The following is a 12,864-nucleotide window of genomic DNA, read 5'->3' as shown; positions in this document are numbered from 1 at the left end:
TGATCACCTCAGTAATCGCTGTGGATCGGTATGATTGCGTGTGCCGATCAAACAATCGATTTTTCACCAAGAAACGAGCTGAAATAGCGGCAATAATCGCAGCCTTGTTCTCAGTCGCCATTAACATTCCAGCATTTATATCGATGTCCACGGACCCTTCGAATTCGCTCTTGAGAATGCTTGTATTGGCATTTCAGGTTTTTTGTTTCATGACAGCGTTGGTAATGATCGCTGTGTGTTACGGACTAGTTTACGTGACCATTCGGAAGCACGTCAAAGTCGGTGTTTTGTCTAACATCAGATGGGATGTCAGAGCTGGTTTAAGGCACTGCAGAGACGATGAATCTACCCTAGTTTTCCCGCATTTATCAAAAAATTGCGAGACTCAGGTTTCAGTGGTTTCTCTGACTACACGCGCCACAGATCCAAAGCCGAACAGTAGCACTGTAAACAAATCAACCGGGGCGCTCTTCGCACCCCAAATGGCTGTTTCATCTGGACACAGCAATCTACGCCAACGCCCGGAAAACGAAGACCGCGCCCACAAGGTCAGAGGAGTAAACTTGCAGCGTAAGACCACCAAGATGCTCTTCCTTACGAGTTTGGTCTTTCTGCTGACCTGGTTGCCATATTGGACTAATGTTGTGTTGGAGTTTGCCGCCTTTGGTGGTGCGTCTATCAATCCTACAATCATGAACATCGTGGGGAAATCAAGCGTCCTCTTGTACATCAACAACGCTGTGAATCCACTCATATACGGACTCGCTAACAGACGCTTCAGAAAAGACTGTGTGGATGTCCTCCAAAAGATCAAGGCGTGTTGAGCCTAATGGATGCACTTGATTAGACCGCATACTACGCAGTACTGACGGGCAAAATGAAGTTTAATGCCAAGGGCGGATCCAGGACCAAATTTCCGTAGGGGGGGGTAGGGGTGTAAGCATTTGTGATTCTTTTCATAGCCCTTCTTTCTGAGGGATGAGGCCACATTTTAGGGCTTTTTACACGCCTTGAAAGGAAGGGAAATGAAATAGACTAAAGCAAATCGCCTCTTTCATTACTTGTTACAAAATTTGACTCCATTGGGTGAGGGGCATGGACCCCCCCTCGTGATTTATCCTTGCTAAAGCTTGAGCTTCTTAAATGTCGTTTGTTATGCACAGCCTATCAATTTAGTCAGAAATAACTTCTAATTATTGTGCACATGTTTAATTTTGACTTCATAAGTATACGCTGCTTCAAATGCAACAGCCTCAATTCTCAAGCATTTCATAGTGCTTGGTACCCGCTTTTCCACTTGCCTTGGCAACAGACGGATGCTTGGATCAATTCCCAACATGTTTGAATTTATGCACAGTAAAGTAGAATTTGGTGAGGGAAAACGAGTTGAAAGATTTACGAATCTTTGCGTTTCCTACTTACGTACCGGTAGTATACCACAGTAGTATGTCTGTTTATTAACTAAAACACGACTCTTCAAAAAGCGTCTGCACCAGCTCGTATGCCTGACGAAAGGGTAATTGTTCGCGCGGTGGTATCCTTTCACCGCAATGGGTTCGATTTCCATCTAGGCGGACATTTGGATTGGGTTTTCAGTTCCTTCCCGACTTCCAGGCTTTTCCCTGGAATATCTTTGTGTGACTTTCTTCCTCATCAGCTTCTGTCCATAAGTTTCGTCCAACTTCCAAGCTTCTAGGAATTCGTGATTTCATTGCCCCCCTTCTCTATTTAGTTGTTTCCCCTTTTCCCTACTTCTTTTCATCTTCAATTTTATTTAAACATAACTTGCCACTAAACATGTGCTCGTACTTTGTCTGAGGTCCTCCAAACTTCATCTCCATGACAACTGTTAATTTCCTTATTTCAAAGTGATCCAAAGTAAAAAAAAGTCAGCAGAAAACAATACTGTTATTCCGGGAGTTTTCATTGTTAGTGTATATAATTTTCCAATAATACATGTAACAGTCGTCAGCCTGGTTTAAGTTTGGAATGGTTAGTTATTTTTCCGAGAAGTGAGAACCATCAAGCAGCCGGAGCTTGCGGGAAAATATCAGTTTTTACACAAATGGGTATACTTAGCCGTTTTTAAAAACTCATTCACGAGTCGCTCGTTCTGGATGATCCAATAATTGTGTTATGACACATGAAAGTTATTAAATTTGCGAGTAGGGTTTACAATTTCTGCGTCACAAATCTCACATGACGCTGTGATTTTATATACGTCACACAGTTCGTGTCAGACGACCCGACGAACAATTTGTAGCACAGTCACAATTGAAGTGTTGTATATGGCCTATGGGCTGTTTATTGTTGCTGAGCCCAAGCAGTCGGTATACCTGAATAGTTCTCTCTGAAACACATTGTATGAGCATATAAACACGGTCACATGTACGGCTGGAAAATGTCAAATGCTTTGTATCTTCTGAGCTTTTCCGCTGACGCACGAGATGAGCCCCGAGCTGGTCCAAGAAAAGGCGCTCTTTTCCTATCAACGCGGCGACATGTCTGAGACTTCGCCCCCCCCCGGCACCCTGTTCTGGCGCTGGGCGACGAGCGTAGTCACCAGGGTGCTGGGTAAGTAGTGAAGCAAACCTAAACTAGTCTGAAGTTGGCCCGCAATTCATTCTGCGTTCAGCCCACGATTCAGCGTAGTACGACTTAAGCATATTACCCTGAAGAACAAAACCATTTAATTGGACTTGGTCGGCAAGGAGCCCTAAATAAAGTATTAATTCCCTTTGAACTCCCGCGCTCGGGAGAAAGCAAAGACTTTTTTTATTTAGTGCAGTGTAAATCCTTTTAGACCAGAAGGCAATAGCTTCAATGATTTTAGAGGGTTTACCGAAGACGGAGAAAAAAGGTGTAAAGGTTGAGAGAAAACGACGTTGAAATTAGTGCCCTGTACATTTTCAATGGCCCGCTTTAGCCTTCTGCCTCCATTTTTTCCGTTTGTGCGTATACATTAACCCGTGACATGTACTTATGTGTCCTTGTGAGAGCGAGAGATACGGAATTAAAACAAACAGTAGGAAATTCGAGGCATTACAGGCCTGTCAAGGAAATGTCACAGGTTTGGTTTAGTTTTAAGATCCAAGTTCTTGCACTGCTTTAGAATCCACGTCATGTATGATTAGCCGCTAGCAACAATGTAATTTATACATGAGGTTATTAAAATGGTAATGTATAGTCAATAAGAATGACAAAATATAGATTAATAGTTCCAGTCGTGAATGACTCATGTGCAATGTAGGCTGTTTTCATTAAAGATAAAGTAAGAACTTTTCATTCAAATGTGTTGTGCGGTAATTCTTAAAAATTACGTCTCTAGTCGCTGAGAGTGCGAGCGTCGTTCCCGGTTAACACTAAACAAGTCAATGAAGAGAAATTGGAGATGTGTACCCTGTGTGGTTGACAATATTATTGAAAAATATTGTCCTTAAACAGACTACAGAGGCACACCCAAAATGATAGAATGTTGGCTAGAGGAACGGCCATTTCCGTTTTTAGCATTGTTATTAGATAACTTTGAATTCATGGCTATAAAGATTTGTTACAATTCCATTGAGCGTGTGGCTATGTTGACTTTTAATCCAATACCTGATACGGACAAAAACTCAACACATCTGAGGTCAGGCTGTATTCCTTCCAACGGTAAGTTTTCAACAGAAAATTTATCTACAAGAAAAACCAACAAAGAAACTTTGAAAAGAGCGGCGCAGGTTTCAGATCCAAATTAGTGCCTATACAAAGTACTCTTGTTTTTGTGTCACAGTAGCCTACTTTATCCAAATTTAATTTTCTCTCCCTTCCCTGTTCTTTCGTGCCCCATTTTATGCCACCGATGAAGCCACATCTTTATCAAGTTAGTATTTCCATCATCGGATGAACGTGAATAAAGCAATTTCTGCGAGTAAACACTTGACTTTACCCGAAAGCTTCGGTGATCATACAGAAGCCGTGCAGAGAGTATCGAATATAAGCTTTCTCAATTTCAAGCCCTAGAAAATTTGTTTATATATCGGGTATTGAAGTCGGCCATCCGTAACCTAATTAACGATTTATACAGAAAGTTAAAACCACTACAGTCATCGCGATAGTGTACAGTATACGAGAGCTGACAACTTGTATCAAACAAGTAGGGGCTTTAAAACAAAGAACAAGTTGGCTCTCAGTTATTTTCAAAATCTTGTTTATATGTAAACTTAGGAAATGTATGGAAACAGATTCGTCGTCTTATTACATGTAAAGAATCTCTGGGAAAATAGGAAATTCTTCTTTCTTTCATCTCTTGGAAAATAGGAAACCATTTTTGAGGAAACTCTCAAGCGGTTGAAAAAAAAGGAAAATAATCATTGGGAAACAGTTGATTGGGAAAAACAGCTGTGGAAAAGAAATTATGGGTATTCTTCCCGGGAATAAACTTTGCCTAGCTACGCCTATTTTGGGCCAATGCATTGCACAAGAGTATAGGTCAGAGATTTGCTCTTCTGTCCATCCAGTCGGAAAAACATTTCAGGCCGTGGAAATTTTTACCCAACGTTAACAGCTCTTTTGTATTCAATACAAATATTCAACTTACCCTCGGAGAATATGGCAAGGTTCGAGACGGCGACAAAGAGCTTAACAAATAATATCATTCGTTGCACAGATACAGAATATGTGTGGCAGGTTTCTGCAATTCCGTAACAAAGGAGAGGCGCTTTACGGAACAGCACAGTGACTGTTCTTTGGAGTTCAAGGACATAAAATTTGCCACCTGAAAATATTCGTCTGCTGCCGCAATACGATATACATGTACATGTAGATGTACTGTAAAGATAGGGCCAATTGCACAACCGAATGTATGATTGTGTTTTCAGTCCCACAACCAAATTACTTGTGCATAATGGGGACCGGTTTTAAACTCGGAATAAAGAAGGGCGTTTGGACAAGTTTCTGCTCTACGTGTGAAGACAGTTAAAATCTCGCTAACGTTCTTCCTAATTTCGAGTGCGGTTGTGGAGGATTTCCACAGTTTTATATAATGAGGTTTCCGTGTGGAATACAGGCACGACTCTGCGTGGCTACCACGCAAAGCCTCACTGCGATAGCACAACGCTCGTGGACAGGTGATACGCGCGCGTTATGTGCCTCTTAGACCAATAAGATGATGTGACTTCCCAAATGAACGCGTGCGTTAGTGTGGTTCAATCGTAGTTAATGTGGTTAATCGTAGACTAGTTCACACTAGTCTAGTGTGAAACCGCACTCTTTTTTTGAATGTAGGGCGAGTGTGACTTTGTTCAAGGAATGATTCAACCACAATTCAACCCAACAACATGCACAGTCACATAATCGAGGCTGTGAGTCCGTTTACAAGGAAAAGGGGAGTGGATTGCATTGAATCCAAAAATTCCTATGACATCACTGGTAGGAAATGAAACCGTTGAACATCGAATTCGCTGTGTACAAACTAGCAATGGAGTGGAGGACTCGTCGGGTTCGTTGGGAATAGTCTAAGGGTTTTCTCAAAAATATTCCACAAAACCGTTGAACGATTGGGAACAGAAATGTATAAAATGTTTATATTCACATGAATTAGCGGGAACTATCCAAAAGGCCCGCGATCTAGTACCCGTATGTTCAATGACAAAATCGCCTTTTTCGGTATACAAACTGAAATTCTTCTCCTAGAAAGTAATTTAAAAACAGAAATCTATTTCACTTCCGAATGACAGTAGGCCCATAAACGTAAATGTTTCCAAATGCATACTGTACATTGTTATTACATCTCGTCGTACATTGACTTATAAAAGTTATTGTGCATGTTGAGTTCCCGTCTCAACTAGACAGGTGTACATACGTGGTTCTTCAAAGACCTGACGACGACAGAAATGTTCCTCGCACACTTGACGAAATAACTTCGTGATATCTACACCTGCGCAACGGGAGCCATTCCCAGACCAGAGGATGTTTTCATGATGCAAAGTGGTCAAATATGATGTTGAACGTGATTGAACAGTACTGATAAACCTCAGTTCAAGGACGTCTAAATATACTAGTGCGTGTCATTTAGCTCAGTGGTACGACCGTCCGCAACATGGATGCCATGCTGTGGTTATTATAACGATTTTTCAGTATGAATCTGTATCGATTTTAAAAACCATGCTGAAGAATTACTCTAAAGCCCTGGTTTGTCAAGGGAATCTAATAAATTTTAGTTTTTTAGCTTCATACGCCAATTACTCGTTTATTGCGGCCCAGATGGTGCACTTTTTTGCGCAGTGTTCTCCAAGTTTTAAATTTAAGCTTGACGGAACTGAAAGAGATATGGAAATGTGTAGCGGGGAAAGGAGGTCTGACGGAAGTAGAAAAGCCGTGGCATAGACCAGAGTCCACATAAGTTCAGGTTTAGTGCATTTTTGGGCATACTTTGTGGTTGTTTTTGTTTGTTTGTTTGTTTGTTGGGGTGTTGGGTTGTTTGTTTGCTTGTTTGTTTGTTTGTTTTAACTTGTAAATGCAGCATCCAAAAACTGAGTTGAACTTGGCAGCCAGATAAAGCTTGGGGGCTGCTTTGTAGACGTGATGGGAGACCCCCCTCCCCCCAAAAAGCTTGGTGGGCCGATACATTACGCCTAAAGATGGAATTACCGCTAGATGTGCAATAAATGAGCCATGGGCTTAATAATGACATCAATGTTGTGGAGGAAGTGTCGTCCGGGCGCATGCGACAGTGCGACGCCCTTGACAAACTGAACGGGCGGACTGACTAGCACGAACTTCCTTACACGTCCACACACCCATGGTTGTGGAAGTTACAATTTCCTGTCTGGTCGTTACGGTAAATAAATGGTTACCATAAAATCATAAGCAGCGTTTCAGTGGAATGTCACCACTGCGTTCCGGCTGTTGTTGCGATTTTGCCAGCAGGCCCACCGTTTAGCTGTGTCATATCAATACTTATACGGTTTTTCGCACATATTCTGGTTTAATGATTAACGAAACAGTTGAATAGGTTCATGATGAGGGTGCCCAAATATTTCTAGCTATTATATTGAGGAAGTTGACTTCACGAGTATTTGCACAGTCAAACCATAAACCACACACAAGTACTGAACAGTTCCGGGTAAATGAGTACGAGTCATAGCTCAGCCCTTCGTTTTTGGACCGTGGACCGAAACTTGTTTGACGCAGTTCACTCTGACCATTCAAGCGTGGATGAACGCGTCACAAATCAATTGCGACAACACACCCAAGCCGACCCTTTTATGTCAGACAGAATACGCTTGGCCACCGTGCATCTATTCACGTGTAGTGCTTAGATCTCATGAAAGAAAATTAAAGAGGTCCACCAGAGGACTGGTTGAACTGAAACCATCCATTTTCAGTTGAGACTGAGGAGTGACCGAGGTTATCATGCCATCTCGATCGCCACAAGCTTACCGTGATGGGAGGGAGGAAGACGGGTGGATTCGCCCCTATGACCCACATCGGGACGTCGGTGCTTGGGTAAGACTCCAATTTGGGACTTGTTTCAGCCAGAAAGCTTACCGTTGCTACAAGCCTGCCACGGGCTATGCATGCATATTGCATGTAGCGGTCGGTATAACTTATTTCGTAAGATCGAGGCTTAAATTCACCTAATCCGTCGAGAGATGCGGAAATGCATTTTGCTCATTTCTGACATACGTTGTGTTCTCAATTTATAATTGCTGAAAAAAAAACCAGTTATTCCGATAGCCTATCAAAGAAACGTCACCTGGAGACTATTTTCCGTCTGTCCGGAATTAAGAAGAGGGAAATATTCAGCGGAATTCCGTGTTGGAATGTCACAGTTTTTGATTGCTATAAACACCAACAAGTTCTAAAAGGGCTGTCTGATAATTTTATGGGATTTTAGTGAGGAAAGGGGCCTTATGTGTCTGGGGAAATGGTTTTTTAAAAGCATGGTAAACCTATTCCCCTTTGATACTCCAAATTACGATGGTCTGATTACCCGATATGGCATTTGTTTCTTATTTCCATTCAGTCATGCCTTGCTACTGGTAGCACTTATTTTGACTGCCAACAGGAATTAAAATTGATGAAAAACAAAATACTAAATAGACAGGTAATTAGTTTACAGTTTGGGGTATTCTGCTAATGGCAAAAATATTTACAAGCAGCGCCTTTTTCTTGTCCTGTGTACTTGACTTTTAGATATGTGCTAATATTTCAAACACCAAAAATCTATGAAAACGGTGCAGGTCCATTACTGTTCTTTCAATAAAGATTTTTGACACAAACTATATTTATATGTTGTAGACTTGTCATATGAGTAGATTTAGACTTATCCCTTCACAGGGCTAGGGAGATGAGGCTGTGCAAAGTAGAGTTTGAGTGCAACATTTATTCAAAAAAGGTTATAGTCTATCCTCTGTTGCTGCTAAAGAGCTTTAATCTTGTTGCTTCAAAAGAAACTGGGAGAACACTGTTTTGTCGACTATTTGATTTCTAAACCAGGTTGGGTGCTCTCTAAATTCCAAAGAGTGACAACTCAATTTTTTCGAGTGAAAATTCACTCCCACAATTGGAAACTAAAGACCAGACATTTTAGAGTGAATTTCTTCAGTTAAAAAGATCGAGTTTCCACTCAAGCTCTGACTGAAGTGATTATTTTGTCAGAGTATTTCAATCTAAATTGACAGTGATTCTCACTGTAAATTATTTTGTCCCTAGTTTCACTCTTTCGGATTAGGGAGTGGAGTCTGCTTTCAGTTGTTAATCCCTCATTCCCACTGCTGACCTTTGAGTCTTGATTTCTTTCAACTAGCCATTGGAAATTTAGCATTTCATGTTTTTCTTTTACACCTCATCAGTGGGCTTTTCATTCCCTTGTCCCAAACATGCCGAGAAAAATTGTTCCCATACCAGTGACAATCATTCCAGTGTTATCTTAATATATACATACATTGTACATGTAGTTCACAGGTGAACTTGTGGGAAGAGTGTTTAATGTCACCTTCAGACATTCAAGTGATGCCCAGGAACACACAGATGCTCAAGCCTTTTTTGAAAAAAGTTACATGTTTATTTTGTATGAAAAGTCATAAATTGAACTCAGTGGTTGTTATTTACATGTTCTCTGAAGAGATACCCTCTGTTGTTTTTGTCATCAACCATCAGTAATAGTCTGCATTATGCTAGTGTACCATTTTGATTTTTCTAGCAGTTGCCATCCTTGTAAAAACAGTAAATATCTGGAGCATACTTCATTGTAATTGAATTGAAAATTGAACTCACCTATATCAGGACAAGGCTGCATCACGTACACTATAACAAGCCAACTTCAGTGAGCAGTCTGTCGGGGGCTGAGGGTAAAGAAATATCTTTTCTTTTTCCCCAACTTTTTTTGGGCTCTTTCAACCCTTTGGTATCCCCTGCACTGTATGCATTGTTATTGGAAATGTGGGCTCATTCCATACATTATGCACCAGTGCCTTACAATTGGAGCATAAAAGGGTAGCTAGACAAAAAGTTCCAAAAATGTTCCACCCAGGTTTTGACCCTGTAAAGTATTTTGCCTGAAAAATGCAAATTTGCCCCCAACACCAAAAGCTGGATACACTGTTTTACACATACATATTGCCTTTTGTTGCCGAGTCACTGAGGATTTTTGTGGTCAATTTCAATTCTCTTCCAAAAGTGTGTGAAAAGCCTCCAAAATGCAACTTCACCCCTCAGAAAGGCCACAAAGGGTTACATAAAAAAATTCCAATATTTTTGGCCCCCTCAAAAAACAAGCTGTCCCTTCCCAATAATTTGGTTCTTGGTCTGTCCCTTGAGCTGTTATAGATTTGTGACAAAGTATCATTGTAGAAGAGTATAAGATGGAAGATATTATCACGTGTCATCAAAAATTTTAATTAACTCAGGCCCAGAATTTTGGTTTTAGGTGCTTGGACTTCACCGTGACTGTGGCATTATCTTGATACACCATTCTGAAAAATGTTGAATTTTACCTTTCGTGGACTTTTTCCAAGACCAATTTATTTTAGAATGAGTGCCACCCCATTCCCAACCCCCCAAAACAACAAAGCCAAACAAAAAGCAAAAAAAGACCAAAATGTAGGCCTATTCAATTAAAATCTTTGGCCAATTGGGACAAACTTAGTTATTTCTTTCTTGATGCAGTGGGGATATTTTTTCTGTTAGTGGCCTGCACATTCATCTTTCAACTTATCCATTATAAATGACACATTGTGGGTAGTTATTTCTCATTATTTTTCAGTTGTCATTTTATATTAATTGAATGCAGCAACATGTACTATACTTGATTTTGTTTTCACTCTGAGGACCTTGTTAGTATGGTTGAACAGCATTTTTAACATTTAATTTGTCCATGGTTGTTGTTGACGTTAGTCTCAGAAGCTCAAAGTGTACTTTTCTTATTGTTTATCAGCATCGTTTGTAAGTTATTCATTTCCAGAGTGCCAGATGATTTGTGATTGTGAAAACATGGCACACACCCTGAATAACAAGAAGAAATCAATGGCTCTGTATCTTTGATAGAATGTTGTACTAATTGACATGAGCAGTTTCCTGTTGTGTTGTTATGATGAGATAATGAATTGTTAACTGAAGCTGATTAGCTAAAGTGTGGGCACTGTTTATATAATTGCTCTTAAGATTTCTTTATCTTCCTTTTGTAAACAGAATAGGTCTGTACATACGCGTACTTGGAAAGATACATGTACTCTGGATATGAGTAGGGGTACAAGTGTTGTCCAAACGTAAAGCCCAAAATACTCCAAATTCTGGTTTGAAATTTTTGGTGGGGGTGCGGCATTGTTTGTTTTGGGCATTATGAAATAATGGATTGACAATCAAAAGTTTTGAACATTGTAAATAATTATTTGATTATAAATCCAAAAATTAGGGCTAACCTGCCTCAACACAGGATGTACTGAAGATGTGCTCTTTGATCCAAATCAAGTCTTAACCTTAGTTTAGATCGAATTGAAAGTGGGTTAGTCAGATTTGGATCTGATTCCCAAGTATTTTCAATTGTGTATAAATGTTAAAAGCAATGGATGGGGTAGATACTACAACATTCATGGCTGTGCTGGAATAAAGATAATTTACCATATTTTGACTTCCTATTTTCTCTCCATAGTCTGTCCGTCCACATGCTGGCAGGGGTGAAGAAAATTATGGATTTGAAAGGGATTATGAGCCCCACTATGACCAGTACTACAACCGACCATATTACATCTCAAGAAATGATGGAGAGATCAAACCACACAGAGAAACATCCAGACACTCCTATCCTGGCAGGTAATTCATCAGATGAAGGGTTTATTTTTTCAAAAACTTGAACTTCTTTCCACAATTACAACTAGAAATAAATAGAACAGCATAACAGGTGTCCCAAAACTTCATTTAGTTGAGTAGTGATTGACCCATTGGGACTGACTATTATTTCGTGTAGGGCTTGATGCCCTTTGAAAGCTTTAGTATGAAGGATGCGTCATTTGTTTCCAGAGTTGTGGAGGAATTTCGAAGATTGAGGAAATTTTCTGGATGGGATATTTGTGTTACTGCTATTCAAAGCTAAAATAAAGTGTAAATCTGCATAAACACAGATTTCTTTTTGGATCTAGCTTACTTATTTCAGACATGTACTCAACAAAAGTGTCAACTATTATTGGCAAAAAAAAATCTCTACCATGCTGGGATTATTCATTTAATGAGATGAGAAAAACATGAACCATGCACAAAATGCTCTCCAAGAAACAAAAAAGTGGTAAATTTTGTCAAAACGTAGGCCTCTTTGTATGGTACTTCAAAGAAACTCACATCATTAGTAATGTACTAAGACTGGAAAATGAGCATATGCCAAAAAACACAAGCAAAAACTGCTGTTTGGATAACTTCATCCACACTTGCAAGAGAAAATAATTCACCTGTTAACTTAATTGTCATCCTATTTTTTTCCCCTTTAGGCAAGTGCCAATACCCAAGTCAAACAATGATCGCAGGAGTTTCATTTACTGGGCCCTTGCATTGTTCTCCATTCTTGCCGTGCTTCTTCTCATCGCCCTGGTGATTTTTGTCATCGTCTACGTAATTCGTGAGTATCAGTAATGTTGGAGGTCACAAGTTCAAAGGTCATGATTTAATTGTTTACTGTTTTGTCTTTTGTCATTTCTCCAGGATAATGACGGTAATTGAGAGATTTTTCTTTTTCTTTTATTTCAAGAGCTGGAGGGGGATAACTCCACAGCATCAACCGTGGCACCAACTCAGCCTCCAGGTAAAATGAATTAAATCAGGGTTGGGAAATAAGTGTTTCTGTACTGCTGAAAACCAACTTTCAAGTCACGGTTTGTCCTGAGACTTGAATGCATGGCCAGTATATCCACTGAAAAATTGGAGCCTACAGGAAGTTTAAGGACATAAAAAATACCAGACCATGCCATGAGACCACACACAATAGGTTTTAAATGATTTAGCATCTCTCTCTGAATATTTGATTTAGCAAAGCCTCAAACCAGCTCTTAAATTACACATCAACATGAAATACAAGGCTTTAAACTGGCACTGAAGTTGGTTTCATTGTCTTAAGCGGTAGCTCACCAAATATTTTAAATTTACTTGTGTCTGTGTTTATTTTTCCAAATTATGTGATGTATTTTGAATCAGATGCATTGGATAAATGCTAGCATTTATATCTATATCCGCAGGAGTGACAACAGAATCTCCTCCAGGAGGTAGGTTGTTGACATTTTCAAATTGAACAATTGTCCATAAGTTGGCTGAAAAAAAAACCATACATTAGAAGGAGAAATGTGATGATTAAGTGAGTTCTTTCCTTTGCTTGCTCTGCTTTGGTTTCAGAAATCC

General features: G+C 39.9%; 2 protein-coding genes across 4 annotated transcripts in view; one reads left to right on the top strand and one right to left on the bottom strand.

Annotated features, from left to right (window-relative positions):
* Nucleotides 1-9,298, bottom strand: part of LOC110983041 (6-phosphofructo-2-kinase/fructose-2,6-bisphosphatase 1-like) — a 57,499-nt gene extending 48,201 nt beyond the window's left edge. The window contains exon 1 of one of the 2 annotated variants that reach the window (XM_022241966.2): nt 9,262-9,298. In XM_022241966.2, the coding sequence (XP_022097658.2) occupies nt 9,262-9,283 (22 nt within the window). In that variant the 5' untranslated portion in view covers nt 9,284-9,298. Of the gene's footprint in view, nt 1-4,579; nt 4,653-9,261 lie in introns of those variants that run through there. The other variant, XM_022241951.2, reaches the window with a different exon arrangement.
* Nucleotides 6,953-12,864, top strand: part of LOC110983038 (uncharacterized) — a 31,278-nt gene continuing 25,366 nt past the window's right edge. The window contains exons 1-5 of one of the 2 annotated variants that reach the window (XM_087135568.1): nt 6,953-7,488; nt 11,135-11,295; nt 11,964-12,091; nt 12,221-12,274; nt 12,705-12,731. In XM_087135568.1, coding sequence (XP_086991694.1) covers nt 7,396-7,488; nt 11,135-11,295; nt 11,964-12,091; nt 12,221-12,274; nt 12,705-12,731 — 463 coding nt within the window. In that variant the 5' untranslated portion in view covers nt 6,953-7,395. The remainder of the gene's footprint in view (nt 7,489-11,134; nt 11,296-11,963; nt 12,092-12,220; nt 12,275-12,704; nt 12,732-12,864) is intronic. The other variant, XM_022241907.2, reaches the window with a different exon arrangement.

Source organism: Acanthaster planci, linkage group LG04, assembly GCF_054643075.1.
Source record: "Acanthaster planci isolate LZ-2023a linkage group LG04, COTS_SCS, whole genome shotgun sequence".
NCBI classification, from domain to species: Eukaryota; Metazoa; Echinodermata; class Asteroidea; order Valvatida; family Acanthasteridae; genus Acanthaster; species Acanthaster planci.
This window is presented reverse-complemented; position numbering and strand designations above follow the sequence as displayed.